The sequence below is a fragment of the Lacerta agilis genome, chromosome 8, assembly GCF_009819535.1.
Source record: "Lacerta agilis isolate rLacAgi1 chromosome 8, rLacAgi1.pri, whole genome shotgun sequence".
NCBI classification, from domain to species: domain Eukaryota; kingdom Metazoa; phylum Chordata; class Lepidosauria; order Squamata; family Lacertidae; genus Lacerta; species Lacerta agilis.
The window spans coordinates 9514258-9534993 of NC_046319.1; the positions used below are offsets into that span (position 1 = coordinate 9514258).

At 50.4% G+C, this 20736-nt stretch overlaps 1 protein-coding gene across 1 annotated transcript in view; it reads right to left on the bottom strand.

Moving 5' to 3' along the window:
• HSPG2 (heparan sulfate proteoglycan 2) overlaps positions 1-20736 on the bottom strand; it is a 216363-nt gene that overhangs the window by 8661 nt on the left and 186966 nt on the right. The window contains exons 74-90 of the mRNA XM_033159394.1: positions 20086-20183; positions 16914-17180; positions 16715-16830; positions 14802-14949; positions 12792-12908; positions 11532-11616; positions 10247-10391; positions 8847-8946; positions 7395-7504; positions 6644-6752; positions 5202-5300; positions 4873-5094; positions 2665-2909; positions 2308-2479; positions 1227-1349; positions 1039-1095; positions 275-350 (exon numbers count right to left, since the gene is read on the bottom strand). Of these exons, the coding sequence (XP_033015285.1) occupies positions 275-350; positions 1039-1095; positions 1227-1349; positions 2308-2479; positions 2665-2909; positions 4873-5094; positions 5202-5300; positions 6644-6752; positions 7395-7504; positions 8847-8946; positions 10247-10391; positions 11532-11616; positions 12792-12908; positions 14802-14949; positions 16715-16830; positions 16914-17180; positions 20086-20183 (2289 nt within the window). The remainder of the gene's footprint in view (positions 1-274; positions 351-1038; positions 1096-1226; positions 1350-2307; positions 2480-2664; positions 2910-4872; positions 5095-5201; positions 5301-6643; positions 6753-7394; positions 7505-8846; positions 8947-10246; positions 10392-11531; positions 11617-12791; positions 12909-14801; positions 14950-16714; positions 16831-16913; positions 17181-20085; positions 20184-20736) is intronic.

Sequence of the window (20736 nt, forward strand, 5' to 3'; positions counted from 1 at the left end):
GCTAAGTTTGTTCTTGGTATGAGCTTTCGTGTGCATGCACACGAAAGCTCATACCAAGAACAAACTTAGCTGGTCTCTAAGGTGCTACTGGAAGGAATTTTTTTTATAAACCCATACAGTAAATGTCCCTTCCCTGAACTGCCTTCTGCATTGGCCCTGGCCTGTTCCCTCCACCGTAAATGGAGCTTGGCATTGTTCTCCCAGTGCCACTCGAGGCTGGTTGGTCACCGTTTGTGGGGATGCGTCCACCGTAATGGCATCAGAGATAACTCACCTCCTGGGGAAAGTGTGGCGCCCAAGGGCGACATAGCCGCCGTCGTGAAAATAGGCACCGTACTGTCCAGGGGCATCTGGAAGAAACCAAAAAATTTCAATAAGGAATGGGGGAAATGTATAATTTATCTTAAAAAACCATTGCAAGCAGTTAAAACTGTTAGCAGGACTGGAAGAACACTTGTAGTTTAATGGTGAATTTTGGACATAATGGAGACGTAAAATATTTGGATTATTATAAAAGATGCAGGAGGAAAGGACCAGTGCTTTCCCCCCTAAAAATAAATAAATAGGGGTACTCTCATTTTCCTACTCATATTGAAATATTGCCCCTCAATGAGGCCAAACTTAGATTCACAAAATGTTTAGGGGTTTGCATAGCCCTGCGTCCCCCCAGAAAGCATTGGAAAGGACTAACAGTAGGACCCACAAAGGGGAGGAGGGAAGTTCAGGAGATTCCTTGGAATCTTGTTTTTATGTTATATATTGGATATGTGATTGTAAAACGTTTGATTTGAAAACCAAATAAACAAATATTAAAAGGAAAAAAAAAGAGAAGCTGAACTGGTTTTCTGGAAGTGTCAAATGACTTTGGATCTCTGCCCTGAGAGACAGGTGCCGGAAGACATGGTTATCTGAAGAGGCATCACTACAAGAAACATCCTCCTTAGCTCCCAGTGAGAGAAGCGCCAGGTCAGGACTTTGCAAAGCAGCATCTTCACCCCAGCAGAAGCAGGCGGCGCAAAGAGGGGGCCTGAGACGTACCATTTCCTCCGCTGCCCTCGTGAGTCCACTCGGCATTTGTCTGGTGCTGCGATGCATCTGCGTGGCAGAGAAACGGGCACTCAACTTTATACAGCAGAAGACAACTTTCTTGCAGGGTGACAGCGGCGGAGGAGACAGTTCTGCCTCTGCAGCTCCACGCTCTGGCCAGCCATCACCCCCAGACTTACCGTGTTCACAGTATAATCCCAGGAAGCCAGGAGGGCAGAAGCACACTGTGTCTTTGCAGATGCCCCCGTTGAGGCACGGCTGCTGGAGCTGGCACTGGACCTCAGACACCTCGCAGCGCTCCCCTGAAGAGAGCGAGAGAGAAACACACCGTCGTAAAGAGCATGGAGAAGAGTCATGGAGAGGGAGAGATGGGCGAGGGCGGGCTTGCATGATGCGCAAGACTAAGGGCTCATTCCCACTTACCTTTAGCCCCCCTCTTTCCAAGCAACAGGTTTGCACTTTAAATCTCCATGTCTGAGCACCTTTTTTCTTTCTTGCTACAGAGCTTTCCCTGCGGAAACTCACTCTTTAAAGCTGAACTGGAACAAACAGCTACCGTGGTACCTTGGTTCTCAAACTTAATCTGTTCCAGAAGTCCGTTCCAAAACCGTAGCGTTCCAAAAGTAATGCAAAATGGATCAATCCATTACAGACTTTTAAAAACAACCCCTAAAACAGCCATTTAACATGAATTTTACTATCTAACAAGACCATGGATCCATAAAATGAAAGCAATAAACAATGCACTGCAGTCACGCAATCGATCGATCGATCGATCAGTAGCTGAACTGGGTTCCACACAGTCACAAAAACAAAACAAAAGAGCCAGAAAAACAAAAACGCAAAATAAATAGCAAAAACAGACCGACCTCAGCATAACACTCAAAACGGAAGCGCAGCACTCAAAACAGAGCATGTTCGGCTTCCGAAAAATGTTTGCAAACCAGAACACCTACTTCAGGGTTTGCAGTGTTTGGGTTCCAAGTTGTTTGAGTACCAAGGCGTTTGAGAACCAAGGTACCACTGCATTTGGTTTCCCCATGGACTGCACTTGGCTCCGAATCAGCTTTAAAGAGCGGGTTTTCGCAGGGAAAGCTACAGAGCAATAAAGAGAGGGCTAAAACAGAGCTTTAAAGTGTGGACCTCTTGCTGGGAAGCACGGAGGAAAAGGTATGTGTGGGGAAAACCCCAGGAAGCTCTGGAAAAACCACAAGAGACTGGCCGTCATGCCCTCCACACATGCCCTCTGGGCGCTCTCACCTTTGTAGCCATCCAGACACAAGCACTGGAACTCGTACTCGCCAGTCAGCAAGCACTTGCCACCATTCTGGCAGGGCCTGCGGTCGCAAGGGGAGCTGTCAAAGCACTGTGAGATGCTGCGGCTCTCCAGGAAGCTGTATGAAATGTCCACCTTCTTCCCGTTGATCGAAACCTGGGGTGGGAAGACGCAAACAGCTTCAGCTTCCAGCCAGAGCGCATGGATCTTGCTGGCCAGCCCCTTCCCTTCTTCCTGCCCCCTTCTCTTCCAAGGAGGAAATGGGGACTGTCCACCACAAAGCAGGGAAGGGGAACCGGCAGCTCCTCTCCCCACTGCCGTCACGTCCCCCAGTTGCTCACCTCCCCGATGCACCCGTAGAAGTGGCTGGAGACGTTGGCAGCCGCTGGGAGCCTGACGGCGTCGTCCACGCCCCCCAGGTACATGGAAGTGCGGAGGTTCAGGCCCTGGCTTTTCCCCGGCGAGGACCTCTTGACGGGCCGCTCATCGTTCACCTGCAGAGTGCCATCTTTGTTCAGGCGCTCGGCCGTGATCCTGTGCCACTGTTCCAGCTCTAGGGGCTTTGCGCTCCGAAGGACAGCCATTCCTAAAAGAGGGCCGGGAACGTGAGTTTGGATTCTGGAGCGGGGGAAGATTCTCCCTGCAACAACCGGCCCATCTGACGTATCCCCAAAGTTAAGAACGTACCGTACTTTTCCGTGTATAAGATGAGGTTTTTTCATGAGAAAATAATGTCAAAAATGGGGGCTTGTCTTAGACACGGATAGTGCAGTGTTTGGACAGGGGACTGGTTTCTGCCGCAAGCAGGAGATTGTCAGCGGCAAATTTGCTGGTGGCTGTGGCAAGCGCTGCTGTTGATTTGCTGGTGCTGCGGCAATTGGGTGGGTGATTGGTGGTGGCTGTTGGTTAGCAGACAGGCGACTGGCATGTTTTGTGACGTGGGTGATTGTCATTGTCAGTCTGGCGGGTGAGTGATTTTTGGCAACCCCCCCAAAAAGCTACAACTCTGGGCAATCTCCCCCCTTTACTTAATTTAGAGTCCCCCAAAATAGGGGGCGTCTTATACACGGAAAAATACTGTAAGTGTCTGGGACTGGAATGGGGAGGAGGGCTGGAAAATGGCCCCCTCTTCCCCATTGCCTCTTTCGGAAGAGGAGGGGAAGTGGAAAGACTCCCCCCCCCCCAATAGCTGCAAAAAGAGACGGAGACAGGACTAATTTACGACAGGACAGAGAACTACCAAGTTTCAAAGTAATGAGAGAAGGAGGAGGAGTTGGAGAACAGGTAGCAGACACATCCTTAGAGAGCCTGGGAATTCCCCCCCCCATCCCCCTTCTACAAAGACACACTGGTCAATTGGGATTTCGAGAGAGAGAAAAACGCAGAGACGTGTGACTCCTGGGACCTTTCCGTAGCGACACAGGATGTTGTTGAAGAAGGAAAAGGAAATCCTAACGACAAAGGGACACGGCAGAGGGATGGTATCCGCAATATACAAAATACTACTCCAAAATCCCACAAACTCCCTAAAGGTAACGGTAAAGGGACCCCTGACTATTAGGTCCGGTCACGGACGACTCTGGGGTTGCGGCGCTCATATTGCTTTACTGTCTGAGGAAGCCGGCGTACAGCTTCTGGGTCATGTGGCCAGCATGACTAAGCTGCTTCTGGGGTGTGTTTTATTTTTTTACTATTACCAATTATCATCATTATTTTATTATCCGCCCCATGCCCTAAGGTCTCAGGGCAAGTTAAAAACAATATTAAAAAACAGTTTAAAACAACTTAATGGCCATAAAAATAAGGTGGGTACTAAAAACATACACCCTGAGAGTAAAAAAACAGGGTGAACACCATCAAACCATCAATTCTGGCATGCGGGGGGGGGGCACCTAAATTATTTAATTTGGAATTTGAATGATTGGTATTAGTAATTGTATTATAATTTGGCATTGTTATAATGAGGCTATCATTGGGTTGTAACTGAAAACTAATAAAAATTATTACGTATTTAAAAAAACAAAAAAAAACCAGGGTGAACAGGTGCATCACCAACATTTGCTGGAAGCTGCACAATGAAGTCGCCAGGAACTCCCCTGTGGAAAAGGAGTTCCCATTTCTCAGGGGCTGCAGCAGAGAAGGCCCTGCGCTGTACCACTGCCCCCCTTGTGCCTCTGAGGATAATAATAATAATAATAAAATTTTATTTATACCCCGCCCTTCCCCGCCAAACTGGGCTCAGGGCAGCTAACACCAATAAAATCACAACAAAAACATAAAACAGTTCATTAAAATACAGATTAAAATACAATTTAAAATTAAATCTAAACTGCAGCCTCATTTTTAAGTAGCCCACCAATCACACCAAAAGAACGAAACATCTGGGTTAAACTGAAACCAACCCAAAGGCTAGGTGGAACAGCTCCGTCTTGCAGGCCCTGCGGAAAGATGACCACCAAGAGGGCAGATCTCAGCACCGGAGAGGCACTGCTGGGAAGGAGGCAGCATTTTGGGTATTGGTTGTTAGCAACGGGGAGCGGATTCATTACCTGAGCCTAGCTCGTAGCGGAACTCCAGGTGCCCGTTGACCATGCTGAGAGAGACAAAATCTGCCACGGGGGAGCCATCCCCGCCGCTGAAGAGGATGAGGCCATCGGGGGACAGCGGCTTGATCTCGAGGTCCACGCGCAGCTCGTAGTGGATGTTGGTGAGGGGAGGGTAGGAGATGAAGGCGTCGCCCCCGTGGAAATAGGGCACGGTCACCGTTGCACCTGCAGCAAGGAGAAGGGCTGTGGGGTCAGCCTGGGACTTTGCTCAGGCTTTGCCCTGGCCATTGGGGGTGGGGTTTGGTTGGGGACAGCGTGTCTTCCTTACTCACCATCCATACACTTCTCTCCGTATTTCCCAAGGAGGCAGCGGCAAGTGTAGCCTTGTCCAGTGGCTCGGTTAACACAGGTGGCGTCGGGACCGCAGGCCTCTGTGAGGGAAGGGAGGGTCATTTGGTAAGTCTCTGGGCAGCAGTGTCAGGGACTGGGCAAAGGAGGGATGGCGGAGACTGCCTCAAATCCTGAATCTTCCAGGGTGGAGGAAAGGAAGACAGTACAGTCAAACCTCGCTTCTCAAACGGCTCCGTTGACGAACGTTTCGGATCCCGAACGCTGAAAACCCGGAAGTAACTGTTCTGGTTTTTTTCGGAAGCTGAATGTCCGACGCGGCTTCCGCTTGAGTGCAAGAAATTCCTGCAACCAATCAGAAGCCGCACTTCGGTTGTCGAACGTTTCGGAAGCTGAACGGGCTTCCGGAACGGATTACGTTTGTCAACCGAGGTTTGACTGTATAGATTTACAACAGGGGTTTGAGGGAGGCAGCAGCTCAGAGGCAGATGAGGGGGAAAGCTGGGAAATCATGGGAGAGTCAGAGAAACACCCAGGTGACACGCTGTCATTAGAAAGCATTCCAGACCCTCCATCTCCCAGAACCCGGCGAGCCTTAAAAGTAGGGGAGCAAAGAGCTCAAAGGCAGAGAGCACATAGCAGCACCCATGACGAATGAGGAAGCGGGAGAGACGGGGGGTGGCGATTCACTCGGGACAACGCCATTATCCAAGAGGCTGGGTTCTATAGCCTCTCTCTGTAAAGATTGGAATAAAAAAAGACGGTAAGAAACTTTTCCTTGTCTTTATACTTTCCTGGGCAACCAGCCGGGAGCCACTGACAGCATCCTTATAGGCAGAGGGCTGGGAGTCAGGGTTCCCTGTCTGTCCTTCTACACCAGCATCCAAAGTGGGTCCATGTCAGAAAAGGATGGAAGGTGCAAATGTGCGGGACCCACCCTAATGTACATCATTAATGATAACACGTGCTATTAAGGTAAGCCGGGGAATATGAAGGAAAAATGTTTCTGAGGAGCTATGGAAGGTGTTTGTAGAATTTGTACAGTTAAAACGGAAAGGGGTCAAACCATCGCAAGAGGTGTTGAAATTTTGGGAGGTTAGGGAGTTACAATGGAATGGTCTCGGTGGTGGGGTGCACTCAAATTCTTTATTTCTTTATTTATTACTTTGTCAAAATAAAAAAATAAAATTATAAAAAGTACATCATAAAACCAATTTCCGAATAAATAAAAGTGTCAACACTGCTCAGCAGTGGCTCTTCAAGGTTTCAGCCCTACCAGGAGATACTGCTGAGGACCAAACCTGGGACCTTCTGCATGCCAGGCAAATGATGTGCCCCTGAGCCACTTCCCTTCCTCCTAAAGGACGCTCAGTCTTGTCCCTGCCATGTAATGCACCACCTGGAAATGGGGGCGGCTGTGCCTTACCTGGATGGCAGCGTAGGGCCTGGGGGTGTTCGCAGTTGCTTCCAGCAAATCCCTGTGAGCACTCGCACACATAGCTGCTGCTCTCCGAGTCCCTGCAGACGCCTCCATTCTGCCAAGGGGAGAGAAGGGAAAATGTGGTGGAGTGGCAGCCGAAACCATATAACACTGGTCCTGAAAGACCTACATTGGCTCCCAGTACGTTTCTGAGCACAATTCAAAGTGTCGGTGCTGACCTTGAAAGCCCTAAACAGGCTCGGCCCAGTATACCTGAAGGAGCGTCTCCACCCCCATCGTTCAGCCCAGACACTGAGGTCCAGCCCCGAGGGCCTTCTGGCGGTTCCCTCCCTGCGAGAAGTGAGGTTAAAGGGAACCAGGCAAAGGGCCTTCTCGGTAGCGGCACCCGCCCTGTGGAACACCCTCCCATCAAATGTCAAGGAAATAAAGAACTATCTGACTTTTAGAAGACATCTGAAGGCAGCCCTGTTTAGGGAAGTTTAGAATGTTTGATGTTTTATCGTGTTTTTAATGTTCTGTTGGGAGCCACCCAGAGCGGCTGGGGAAACCCAGCCAGATGGGCGGGGTAGGTAGAAAGAAAGAAAGAAAGAAAGAAAGAAAGAAAGAAAGAAAGATAATTATTCCAATCACCTACCATGTCCAACCAGGGCTGGCCACGGGGAATGGAGTGAGCAATGAGGCCGAATTCTGCTCCCCTCTATAAAATGCTGAGTCCGCACATGTGCAGCGAACTTACCTGGCACGGACGGTCCTGGCAGGTGGGGCAGTTGGAGACGCCGTGAGCTTGGAGGTCAAAGTCTTTGAAGATAACTTCCTTCCCTTGGATGATCAGCTGCCGAACGCATCCTAAGAGGGGAAAGAGAGCGAGCCGGTGGGAGGTTGCGGAGAGATTGGCGGCAGGAGCGAGGGAGGAATTAGTGGGAGCGAAAAGGTGTGCCAACGAAGCAGGGGCGAGCTGGCAAGGCCTCTGTGTGAGGTAGCTGTGCATCTTGGGGCACCTCCCACCCCATAAATACCCACTGCTCATATAAATGGGGAGAGCCAGTGGTGATGCTGTGGCTGGTGTGTGTGTATGGGAGGGCTCAGAATGGGGCAACCCAGATTCCTGCATCTCACTGGCTGTGGCCCTGTGCCTAACCCACCCACCTCACAGGGTTGTTGTTTGCTTGGAAGAAACGGCAGGGTTGAAAAACAGTGCATGCCGACTTGCATTCGTTCTATCCCACCAAAAGGTTCAAATGCAACGGTTTAGAGAGCACCCTTTTCTACCACTGCCCGCATCTGCTATTTAGGGTGACAGCCTCCAGGGGAAAAAGGAAGCCAGACACTCCCCAAAGGTGCTGGTTACCTGGGGGCCAGTGGAGCAGCTTTCTTTAGGACAAACACAGCTGTCTGTCAGGCTTCAGAGAATCGGCTCCCCCCCCCCCCGTGGCAGTAGATAAGATCAAAGAAAGGAATGCCTTACCAGTTAGAAACTTTAATAATCACAGCGAAAGAACAAAAACACATCTCCTAGAAATGATGGTGCTCCCAATTAAGGACTGCACCCCCTTCCATCCCTATTAATCTATGTCACTCATACGTCTTGTAATCAGAGCCTGCGCCCTCTGTGCTTTCTGTTCTGAGACTTTCTGAGCTCTTCTCGACCTTGGGCAGAGCAGAGGAATGCTGTCCAGAGACTGTGAATCTGTTATATATATATATATATATATATATATATATATATATATATATATATCTCCCAGTGTTTCTTCTCCTAGCTTTTCCCCACCCAGTAATTCCCAGCTTCTGCCTTCTGAACTATACCCCTCGGCAAACCACTGTTCCAAATCTATGCTGTCCTCCTGCTCCTGGGAAGATTTAGGAGCAGGGGGAGGGGGTGGCTCCCACCATTCCTCCTCAGTGCAGTCCCTGATGCTTTCGCTCTTGGGACATCCTGCCTGGGTGCACTCAAAACCCAGCCTGCCCCCACCCCCACAGATCACAGACACCCCCGTGCATATACTGTCCGCTTTGTCCTCAGAAGGTGGTGGACTCTCCTTCATTGGAGGTTTTCAGCCAGAGGCTGGATGAAACTTTGTCAGGGATTCTTCAGCTGCGATTCATGCACTTCAGGAGGGCTGCACTAGGTGACACTTGGGGGGCTCCCTTCCAACCTTACAATTCTATGACTCTGTGTAGCTCTCACCAATGAAACCGCTGGTCAGGCCTGTCTTTGCAGTAGCAGCGTAGTTGGGATACCCGCCAAGGTACAGTCCCTCGTTGAGGTCCAGACCTTGGAATTTGCCCTGGGGAAGACATATTGATGATGATGATGATGATGATGATAATAATAATAATAATAATAATAATAATATACCGCCCTATATTCAGGGGTCTCAGGGCGGATCACAGAATAAAATCAAGATATAAAACCACAAAATACATAACAAAAATAAAAACAATCCAATAGCCCCCCCCCCCCGAAAAGAACCACATTTTAAAAGGGCATAGGATGTAAATTAGATCAACCAAAGGCCTGGTCCAAAAGGAATATTTTTGCCTGGTGCTTAAAGGTGTATAATGAAGGTGCCAGGCAAACGTCCCTAGGGAGAGCATTCCACAGACGGGGAGCCACTGCAGAGGAGGCCCCGTTCTCATGTTGTCACCCTCTGGACCTCTTGAGGAGGCGGCATATGAATAAGAGTCTCAGAAGTTGATCTCAGGGTCTGGGCAGGTTCATATGAAAAGAGGCAGTCCTTGGGGTATTGTGGTCCTGAGCCATTTAAGGCATTATAGGTCAAAACCAGCACTTTGAATTGAGCCAGGAAACTAATTGGTAGTTAGTGCAGTGAGGCCAGGATCGGTGTAATGTGCTCCAACCATCTTGCTCTGGTGAGCAACCTGGCCACTGAATTCTGCACCAGCTGAAGTTTCTGAACCATCTTCAGAGGCAGCCCTACGTATAACGGATTGCAGTAATCTAACCTTGAGGTTACCAGAGCATAGACAACAGTAGTTAGGCTATCCCTGTCCAGATTGGGGCATAGCTGGGCCACCAGCCAAAGCTGATGGAAGGCACTCCGGGCCACTGAGGTCACCTGAGCCTCGAGCGACAGCAAAGGATCCAGGAGGACCCCCAAGCTATGAACCTGCTCCTTCCGAGGAAGTGTAACCCCCTCAAGAGCAGGCAACCTCCCAGCCATCTGGTCAAGAGAACCACCCACTAACAGGGCCTCTGTCTTATCTGGATTGAGCTTCAGTTTGTTGGCTCTCATCCAGTCCATTACACAGAAATGTAAACCTAGCAAAAGTGGGTCTCCAACAGGAAACACCAGTTTGCAGGGGGCTGCTCCATCTTGGCCCTGCTTGTCATCATGCTCCCAGTACCCAGTGCCTTTGGGCCTGATCCGGTAGCCACTGGCAAGTACAGAATGCAGCGCTCAGACCCACAGATGGGATGCAGACGCCCAGCAGCATGTTGATACCCCAGCTAGAGCACCTGCCTTGGCTTATAATGCTGCCCCTTTCAGCAGCCACACGCCACAGAGATTTCTCACAGGTGGGAGAAACCGCCCCTACCCTCTCCACCTTGAGCCCGCCACTCACCTGGGACGTGCCGTTGACGGGAGGGTGGTTGTCCAAAACGAGAGAGCCCTGGGTGAGGTTGCGATACAGCCGGACGGTGTGGAATTCGCCCAGCTTGATGATGGAAGGGTGCCGGATGGTGGCCATGCCAGAGCCGGCGTCGAACCTACAATGCCAAGACAGCTCAGGAGGGTCAAAACTGCCCCAGCTCCCACCCACTGCATTAATAATAATAATAATAATAATAATAATAATAATAATAATTTTTTATTAATACCCCGCCCTCCCCAGCCAAGACTGGGCTCAGGGCGGCTAACACCAGGTATAAAAACAATTGATTAAAATACAACATTAAAATGCAGCCTCATTTCAGTAGAAACTGAGCTGTCTTGGCGAGGAATGGCTTAGGGAGCTGGGTATGTTTAGCCTGGAGAAGAGAAGGTTAAGGGGTGATATGATAGCCATGTTCAAATATATAAAAGGATGTCATATAGAGGAGGGTGAAAGGTTGTTTTCTGCTGCTCTAGAGAAGTGGACACAGGGCAATGGATTCAAACTACAAGAAAGAGGATTCCACCTAAACATTAGGAAGAACTTCCTGACAGTAAGAGCTGTTCGGCAGTGGAATTTGCTACCAAGGAGTGTGGTGGAGTCTCCTTCTTTGGAGGTCTTTAAGCAGAGGCTTGACAGCCATCTGTCAGGAATGCTTTGATGGTGTTTCCTGCTTGGCAGGGGGTTGGACTGGATGGCCCTTGTGGTCTCTTCCAACTCTATGATTCTATGAAACTCAAATCAAAAACTGTTTGGGGGGGAAAGCGTCAAATCTTCACCAAGGCCAACTATCCAAACTGGTCCTACGTGGGCCAGAAAAAAGCCAGGGAAGTCCCCAAACAGGAGTTCCATCACAGAAGGAAAAAGGAAAGAGGGGGAGGGGATCAAGTTGATTCCATGCCAAAGGCCAGGCGGAACAACACTGTCTTACAGGCCCTGCGGAAAGAAATCAGGTCCCGCAGGGCCCTGGTCTCATGAGACAGAGTGTACCACAGAGTGTTGAAAAGGCGCTGGCCCTGGTTGAGGTTAATCTGACTTCCTTAGGGCTCGGGACTTCAGTTAGACCCTGGCATGCCTTGCAAGAGCCCTTTGGCAAGCAGCAAGCTAGACCCTTTTGGCGCAGACAACTTTGGAGGCTCGCGTCTCACAGCTCTGGGTTCAGAAGCAGGAAAGGAGAGGTTGATGCTAGAACCGACACCCAGCCAGAAAGAGGGTGCTGAGATAAGGTAAAAGTAAAGGACCCCCAGTTTCTCACCTGAGCTCCGGCCGGCCCCCAACCAGTCCAAAGGACACAAAGTCTGTGCCTGTGTTCTTCTTCTGCCCGTTGTACACCAGCATCCCTGCGAAAAGCACAGAGGAAGGTGAGCGGCCTCCGTGGAGCACGAGTTTGCTCAGCTCACAGCTTCAGCACCAGGGAGTTACTTGCAGCTGAGCCATCCTCCAACGCCTGGGAAAGGCAGCCTGGCCGAGGTCTCCAGCTCCATGCAGTGCTCAGAGCCCTCCATTGCCACCCAAGCGAGTGTCCTATTCGTGGACGAGCCACAAAAACTGGTGCCCACCGGCCTACCAGAACACGGCGCTGTGCTGCGCTCCCTTTGGCACCCAAACCCGCAGCACGGCAGGCGAGCACCACGGCGCAACAAGAGGATGCCAAGATCCACCTGGGCTTCCTGTCCCTGGGATGCAACACGGCGCCGCTTCCTGGTAAGGAAGGGAGAACATCCCACCCTCCTGGGCAAGGAACCGGGGTTAGGCAGGGCCCCAAAAGAAGCAGCCTGGCTGGCAAGGCGTTAGGTGGATCGGTGAGCAGGTGGATAGGGGCCGGGAGGGCTCTGGAGCCCCGGGGTGAAGACACAGTGGCTCCCCCAGGGGACTGGTTAGTTTGCCAAGGGGCACACTTTTCACAACACACACACGCGGGCACGAGGCTCCGTCGCCGCAAGGGTTAAGGGGGGCGCCTAGGACTGGCTATAAAGGAAGCAGCAGCCCAGCAGAGACGAGACTTACCTGAGTAAAGCATGAGAGCTGGATAGGTAGGGGAAAGGAGGGAGAAGAGACAAGGGGGAAGGAAGAGGTGCGGAGGAGAGAGAGAGAGAGAGGAAGAGAGACGGAGAGAAAGGTAAGACGAGTCGGGAGGAAAGGCAAGAGGGAAAACGAGAGTGTCGAGAGAGAGATTCCCAGGAAAGAGAGCACTCGGGCCTCTGCCAGCAATGAGAAAGGTGGCTGGTTGTACCCAAAAAAGGACCAAGGAGCTCATATACTAGGGTCGCCATATTTCAAAAAGTAAAAACCAGGGCACCGCAAAGTTGTTTTAAAAAAAACGCAACTTTTCGATTGATCCAGGACAAAACGCTGCATTTCGGGAATCCCTCCCGGATGTCAATTCCGCCTTTGAAATCCCAATATCATATACTGTACTTGTGGGGAAGTTCCGGAGTGCCTACGTTGGGGGGGGGAACGACACAGCAGTCGTGCCCCCAAGGTACTCCCCGCCAACCCCAGCCCCTCCGCTTACCGTCAGGTGCGTCCGGTCGGAAGGTGATCTCGATCGCAAACGTATTGTAGGCGTCTTTCATGGTCGGCAGGACAAGGTAGGACTGAGGATTCTGGGTGAAATATGGTACCACCCGCTCTGCAAGCAGAGAAAGGGCAGGGGGGTCAGGGGACGGAGGACGTGGGCAGCGGCCGCAATTTCCCAGCTTCCTTATCCTTTCTAGCTGAGGAATGGCCGGCTACCTATTTGGTCCACTTTAGCCACAGGAAATCCCACTACTGCCACCACGCCAGGTTGCATCATTGCCCAATATTGACCAATACTGCCTTCTCTGACTGGCAGCAGCCTTCTGGGGTGCTTCCCCTTGCCTAGCTACCTATGCTCCTTTAAACCGGTTCTGAGAGATCTGCATTGGCTCCCAGTACGTTTCCGAGCACAATTCAAAGTGTTGGTGCTGACCTTTAAAGCCCTAAACGGCCTCGGTCCTGTATACCTGAAGGAGCGTCTCCACCCCCATCGTTCAGCCTGGACACTGAGATCCAGCACCGAGGGCCTTCTGTCGGTTCCCTCACTGCGAGAAGCAAGGCTACAGGGAACCAGACAGAGGGCCTTCTCGGTAGTGGCGCCCGCCCTGTGGAACGCCCTCCCATCAGGGGTCAGAGAGATAAACAACTACCTGTCATTTAGAAAACACCTGAAGGCAGCCCTGTTTAGGGAAGTTTTTAATTTGTGACTTTGTATCGTATTTTAGTATTTGTTGGAGGCCGCCCAGAGTGGCCGGGGAGACCCAGCCAGATGGGCGGGGTATAAATAAATTATTATTATTATTATTATTATTATTATTATTATTATTATTATTATAAACTGGAGATGTTCATGGGTTGAACCCGGAGCTTTCTGCATGCAGCTGAGCAGGGGCCCATTCCCCACACATTACCCCTGCGCAGAAGTCCCATCAGGATTCGAACCAGCAGCTGCCACCAGACTAGGAGGCAGGAAGCAACAGCCTGGGCAAGGCATTTTTTGCAGCTGGAACTCGCCAGAACTAAGTCCTGGCACCTCTCAGATGGGCACTGTTATAAAAATTAGGTTCGGCCCCAGAAGGGAGTCCACGAACCCGAGGGAGAGCCTCAGCAGGGCTCCCCTCCTGTCAAGAGCACCTAAGAACAAATAGAGACGATACAGAATCTCCCAAAGCAAGGTGATAGCCCTTTATTAGAAAACTGCTGCAGCAGGGTGTTTTGCAAGCAAAAGACCTGGAACAATGGTGCGCAAGCTCCTATATAGACTTTTGAAATTGCCCCCCTCCAGCTCAAGACCACCCCTCCATACATCACAAATTGGGAGGGTCTGTTAGCAGTGATCTGAGCATCCTGGATCCTGCCTCCTCTTGCCCTCCACCAAAAACCCATCAAGTGAAGCAAAAGATATTTACATTTCCCTATTTCCCAGCCAAGTTAATCACACCCTTTTGTCTGGCACTCAGGTACTGTATCAGGATGCCAGATATTATCACTCAGGCAGAGGGCTGCTGAGTAGCTGGAGGGGCAACCCCCCCCCTTTGTTCCTGAGACAAAGAAATACTTGGTCAGTTGGGAGTCAAAATGGAGTGAGGCCTGTCTTCCTGTGCTGTTTTTCAGACATGTGGCCTTATTTGTTTTGGTACATTAATAACAATTATTATATATAAATAAAATACCTTAAATTTCTTACAACAGCACCGTTGTCATTATAAGAGAGCCATTCATGGTGAGCTCCAGCATCTCTTTTTCTAGAAAAATAGCACTGCCCGGTTCCACCCCGGCTGTGGCTATTCAAAGGCACAGTCCACACAACCAGAAGGGGAAGGGGAAAAAGAGGAGATTCCCCTCTCAAATCTGCAGAGCCCCAGAGGGGGATTTCTCCAGATCAAAATCTGGAGACCAGCAACTGCCTGTCCCCCTTCTGAATATTCCTCCCATGGTTTGGGGGGGGGTGGCGGCAGAGAAACTGATTTCAGAGGAGGAGAAGAGGCCAGCCTGCTGAACTCACCGCGCACTTTGAGCATGGAGAAAGCCGTCACCTTCCCTTGCCGGTTAGATGCCGTGCAGACATAAATGCCAGTGTCCTCGGGGCGAGCGGACGGGATGGTCAGAACGTTGCTCTCCACGCGGACGTCCTTGGGGAGGTCTCCTTCCAGCTGGAACACAGAAGCAGCCCCCGAAACCCTCAGCAGGCTTTTCCCACAGGGCACAGCCTGCCTTGCAAGGCAGCCCAGCAACCGAGCCTTCTCAGTTCATCCTTCCTTTGCTGTGTGCGCCAACTTGCCGCTCTCCCCAGAGGCAGATCTCGCTCTTCCCCACAAACCCGGGAGGCTCTCTGCCTTTTCCCTTGTCTGCCTTATCATTATTTATCTCATTTGGTTTATAAACATACAGTCGTACCTCTGGTTACAAATGCTTCAGGTTGCGCCAAACCCGAAAATAACGGAACACGTTACTTCTGGGTTCGGCGGTTCGCGCATGCGCAGATGCGTCAAATGACGTCACGTGCATGCGCAGAAGCGCCGAATCGCATCACGCACATGCGCAGACGCGGCGCTTCAGGTTGCACACGTCACAGGTTGTGAACGGGGCTCTGGAACGGATCCCATTCACAACCAGAGGTACCACTGTACTTACAAACAAGTAAAAATAAAATCCCAAAATGGTTTATATACAACAGGTATTATTATTATTATTATTATTATTATTATTAATACAGTGGAACCTTGATTGTCGAACATTTCGGAAGTCAAATGTTTCAGCTTTCGAACGCAGACAACCCAGAAGTAAATGCTTCCGTTTTTTAATGTGCCTTGGAAATCGAACAGCTTCCCAGGCACATTTCTACATTTTTTCAATGTGTTTTGCCGACCAGCAATTGCACCTTGTTTGTCGAACGGCCTTCCGGAACTCATTACGTTACACAACCGAGGTAATACTATACAGCCCTATATCAAAAGATCCCAGGGCGGTGTACAACATTAAAAACACATTACAGAGCACCAATAATAAAAACATAATGAAAAGCATAAAGACAAGACAGCATAATAATAAAATAATCATATTAACAAGTGCCCCTCCGCTAAGCTTTAACAGGCCCTAGGTCTGTGTAAAGAGGAATATTTCTGCCTGGCACCTAAAGACATGTAATGAAGGTACCAGGCGAGCCTCCCTGGGGAGAGCATTCCACAGTCAGGGAGCCACCACAGAAAAGGCCCGTTCTCTTGTTGCCACCGTCCAAACCTCTCAGGTAGGAGGCACACAAAGAAGGGGCTCAGATGATGATGATGATCGCAGGGTGTAGGTTAGTTCCTATGGGAAGAGGCGGCCTTTGAGGTCCTGAGCCATGAAGGGTATATATAGGCAAAAACCAGCACTTTTAATTGGGGCCCGGAAATTAATTAGCAGCCAGTGTAGTAGTGCCAGGGTTAGTGTTATATCATCAAGCCGATACTAAGCTACACAAAACTTTTTTTAAAAAAACAGATCACCAGCTACTACAGAAAGCACATTAAGATAGTGTGGTGTAGTGGTTATTTCTGGACTAGGACCTGGCAGACTAGGGTCCATATCCCCCACTCGGCCATGACTCTCACTTGGTTTCAGCCTTCTTTTTAGCCTAACCTGCCTCACAGGGTTGCCGGGGGACTAGGGCGGGAAAAGATCAGGGTTCAAATCCTCCCCTCGGCCACAAAACTCAACTGGGAGACCTTGGGGGCCAGTCACTGCCTCGCAGCCTAAACCGACCTTGTTTTGAGAATAAAATGGGGAGGGAAACATGCACGCCACCTTGGGAGCTCTTTGGAGGAGAAATGGCAACGCAACAAATAAAATAGACAACGGCGTCACACATTGTCAGCCCGCAGGGCCCTTTGGTGGGCAGAGCCCACAGCAGGGCTCCCTGCTCCTCTGGAGAGTTACCTTGGTCCAGGTGATATCTGGCACAGGGAAACCGGAAGCCGAGCAAGGGAAGACCACCTTAGACCCGGCGGAGACCTCTTTCACTTCTGGCTGGGCTGCAGCAATCTGGGGCACAGCTGTAGGAGAGAGAAAAAGCAGGTTTGCTAACCTGGGGGGAGGAGAGAAAAATGAGGGGCACATCCGCCCTGCCGGTTCTTACACTGGACATGTAGGATGACGTGGGACTGGACCGTGCCGACGTCGTTGGTGGCCGTGCAGCGGTACTGCCCGGCGTCCGTCTGCTCCACGCGCTCAATCTTCACCATGCTGCCGCTGGCCAGCACCCCTGGGCGCAGCTGCCCGCCCACCTTGCTCCAGGTGACCTGGGGCTTTGGGTCCCCAAAGGCCAGGCACTCGAACTCCACGGCGTTGCCCACCAGCACGGTCTGCACCGACGTCCGGATGTTGATCATCACCTTGGGCAGCGCTGGAGAGAGGAAGGGAGGAAGGCAGGGAGAGGTCAGTGCATCCTCGGGGTCTCGGCCCAGTATACCTGAAGGAGCGTCTCCACCTCCATCGTTCAGCCCGGACACTGAGGTCCAGCTCCGGGGGCTTTCTGGCAGTCCCCTCCCTGCGAGAAGTGAGGCTACAGGGAACCAGGCAGAGGGCCTTCTTGGTAGTGGCGCCCGCCCTGTGGAACATCCTCCCATCAGATGTTAAGGAAATAAACAACTACCGTATATACTTGCGCATAAGCCGACTTTTTCAGCCCATTTTTTGGGCTGAAAAAGTCGCCCTCGGCTTATGCGCAAGTGAGGTGGGCGGTGGGGAAGGAAAAGCAGAGAGAAAGAGCTTCTCTCCGCTTTCCTCTTCCTCCCCCCACCCCACCGGGAAATGTGCAGGACGGGGGCATCTTCTCCGATCCCGTCCTGTGCGTTTGCAGCTGTCTGCGAGGTGGTTGGGAAGGAAAAGCGGAGAGAAAGAGTTTCTCTCCGCTTCCCTCCCCCCCACCCCACCAGGAAATGCGCAGGATGGAGATCTGAGACGCTCTTCTCCGATCTCGCACAATCCCATCCCGTGCGTTTGCAGCTGTCTGCGAGGTCCTAGCGCCTCCAGACACAAGCTGGAAGGGTAAAGACGCCTCTGCCTCCACTCAGCAGCAGAAAGGCACAGAATGGAGGATCGGAGAAGCACTGCACAATGCTTCCCCCTCTGTTAGTTGGGGGGGGGGAGAGAAGTGGAGAGAAGCTCTTTCCTGCAAAAGGCACAGGACAGGATCAGAGAAGCAGGGGGCACTGGCTTGCCAAGGGTTAAAAAGGATTGAGTGGGATTCCTAGAGAGGTCAGGAAATACCAAGCCCACCTACAAAAGGAGGAGGGGGCCTTTGTCTCTCTCTTCTGCATGTGCTTCATCCCTGGCGCCTCCTGAATCCAGTGAGTCTCTGCTCATCTTGCAAAGGGTCCATTGGGGAGAAGAGGGGGGTCCCTGGGATGAAGGGGAGGGTGCAGGGAGGACCCCCAAGTCAAGGAACAGAGGCTCTTGCCCCCCTCCTCTCTGCAAAGCCCAGGAGGAGGCAAGGTTACAGGAGCTCTGCAACTCTTATCTTCCTTTGGATCCATTCACAGCTTGGCTGTTTGGGAAGGGAGGGTTCTTTGGGGAGGGAAGAAAAGGGCCTGAAAATAAACCCCCTCACACTCAGGAATCAGTCCCATTTATTGATAGAGGTTGTAGGGGGATGGAAATATTGGACATAAAATACACCAAAGAAATAAAAAGGAAAGCCTAACTGTTGGAAGAGGGGAGGGGGCAAATAAAAGAAAGCGCTTATTCCTGTGGTGCAGAGTCAAGCCTATGGAACTCCTTGCCCCTGTTTTTCTTTGAAATAAATATTCAAAAACATTTAATCTACTGATGTCTCAATTAATGTAATTTTATTTATTTTTATTTTTGAAATTTACCAGTAGTTGCTGCATTTCCCACCCTCGGCTTATGCGCAAGTCAATAAGTTTTCCCATTTTTTTGTGGTCAAATTAGGTGCCTCGGCTTATATCTGCGTCGGCTTATACTTGCGTATATACGGTATCTGACTTTTAGAAGGCATCTGAAGACACCCCTGGTTAGGGCAGTTTTAAATAACTGATGTTCTATCGTGTTTTAAATATTCTGTTGGGAGCCGCTCGGAGTGGCTGGGGAAACCCAGCCAGATGGGCGGGGTAACAACAACAACAACAACAACAACAACTGGTGGGCAAGAGACTAGCCCCCATGGGGGTGAGAGCATTCTGTCCCAGCAAGATGCGGTCCCGATTCCTGCATTGCAGGGGGGTTGGACTAGATGACTCTCAGGGTCCCTTCCAACTTCTGTGATTATAAGACTCCTTTACTGAGCAGCACAGGGACTTAAAGCTTCGATTCCACACCAGGATGGCAACCGTGGGAAGGGACCCATTGCAAAACCTCTTCCCTTCCCCTTCTCTGGAGATAAACTGGAATATGGCCTGTCATGGCCAGGGCTGAGCAGAAGGTGGGGGACTTTTCCTCAGAGATGGTGTGCACCAGCAAGGCATTCGGGATCCAAGGTACGACTGTATTTAAAATGCACAACAGCAATCTAGTAACTGGGATACTGGGATTTTTCTGCAGCTTTGTGGCTGACTGCTTCCCCCCCCCCCCCACCTTTGCATGTGGGGTTAGAGGGAGACTGACTGCACTCAAGGGAGCCATTGCCTCCAAGATGTGGGATGTGATACATAAGTAGCAGTCAAGTACAACATTCCTTGTTTTCCTAGAGTGGACATGCTGGGGAATGTTTGGTCTAACCAGTCGAAAACCTGCTGTGTCCTCCTGGCTGGGACATACTTCCTTTGCATGTGACTAGAGGTGGGCGTGACCTTACCTGTCCAGGTAACAAAAGGACAAAGCACATAACACACCCTCTCTCTTTGACTTCCTCTGTCATTGGAGCAGAGCTTTCTAGCCAGAAATGGCTCTCAGACAACAGAGGACACTGGGGTTATCCCCAATGGGATAGCTCCACATGTATATACTTTGTAACTAAGTCTGCCTTCAGGGATCCAACTGTGAACTGATGATGTGAGTAAACTTCTTTTATATACTTAACACAAGATTGTGGCGTGTTCATTCTTTTACGAGGGATATAAGGGAACTTACCAGGAACCTAATATTGAGAGGCTTACACAAGCCTGCAACCAGCTATCCGCTGTGTGTTTAAAAGGCGAATGTAAACTCTGCTAAGTAAAGGAAGTTGTTAGTGCAAGTTAGGAAGGATATTAATAAACAATATATTCCCTCCTCCCTCCCTGAACATTCCCACACAAGAGAGTAGTAGAGAGCAAAGGACTTACAGTTGGTGGCTGCCCACTTGGACTTACCCTGGACGGTCAGCGTGGTCCTGTCCTCGGCCACCTCGGAGTAGCTGGTGGCTCGGCAAACATAGACACCTTGGCACCCCCGGTCCAGCTTCTCGATTCTGCAGGGAAGCAGTGACAGTCACTAGACTCTAGTCTAGTTCTATCCAAACTCTTCTTCTTCTTATATACACCACTAATTTACAATCATTTTGACGTTTCAAAACTTGACTTCCTTCCCCCTCTCTCTGCGGTTCCTTAAATTTATTCTTAGTATCTCCTGCATATCCACATTAATTTAATTTGCTTATTTATTCATCTTCTTTAAATATATGCTCTTATGAAACTGCAGGTTATTACAATCACCCTGCCAGTGTTCTTATCTGTTTACAATTTATCTGTAAATATTCAATAAACCATTTCCATTCTTTTGTTGTCTTGATTTCTTATTTTTTCCAGTAAGTTTAGATCAGGCATCCCCAAACTCGGCCCTCCAGATGTTTTGGGACTACAACTCCCATCATCCCTAGCTAACAGGACCCGTGATCAGAGGTGATGGGGATTGTAGTCACAAAACATATGGAGGGCTGAGTTTGGGGGTGCCTGGTTTAGATTGACTGGGGGAATCAGGAATCAGGAGGACAAAAACTTCAACAGAGAATGGGATAAATATAA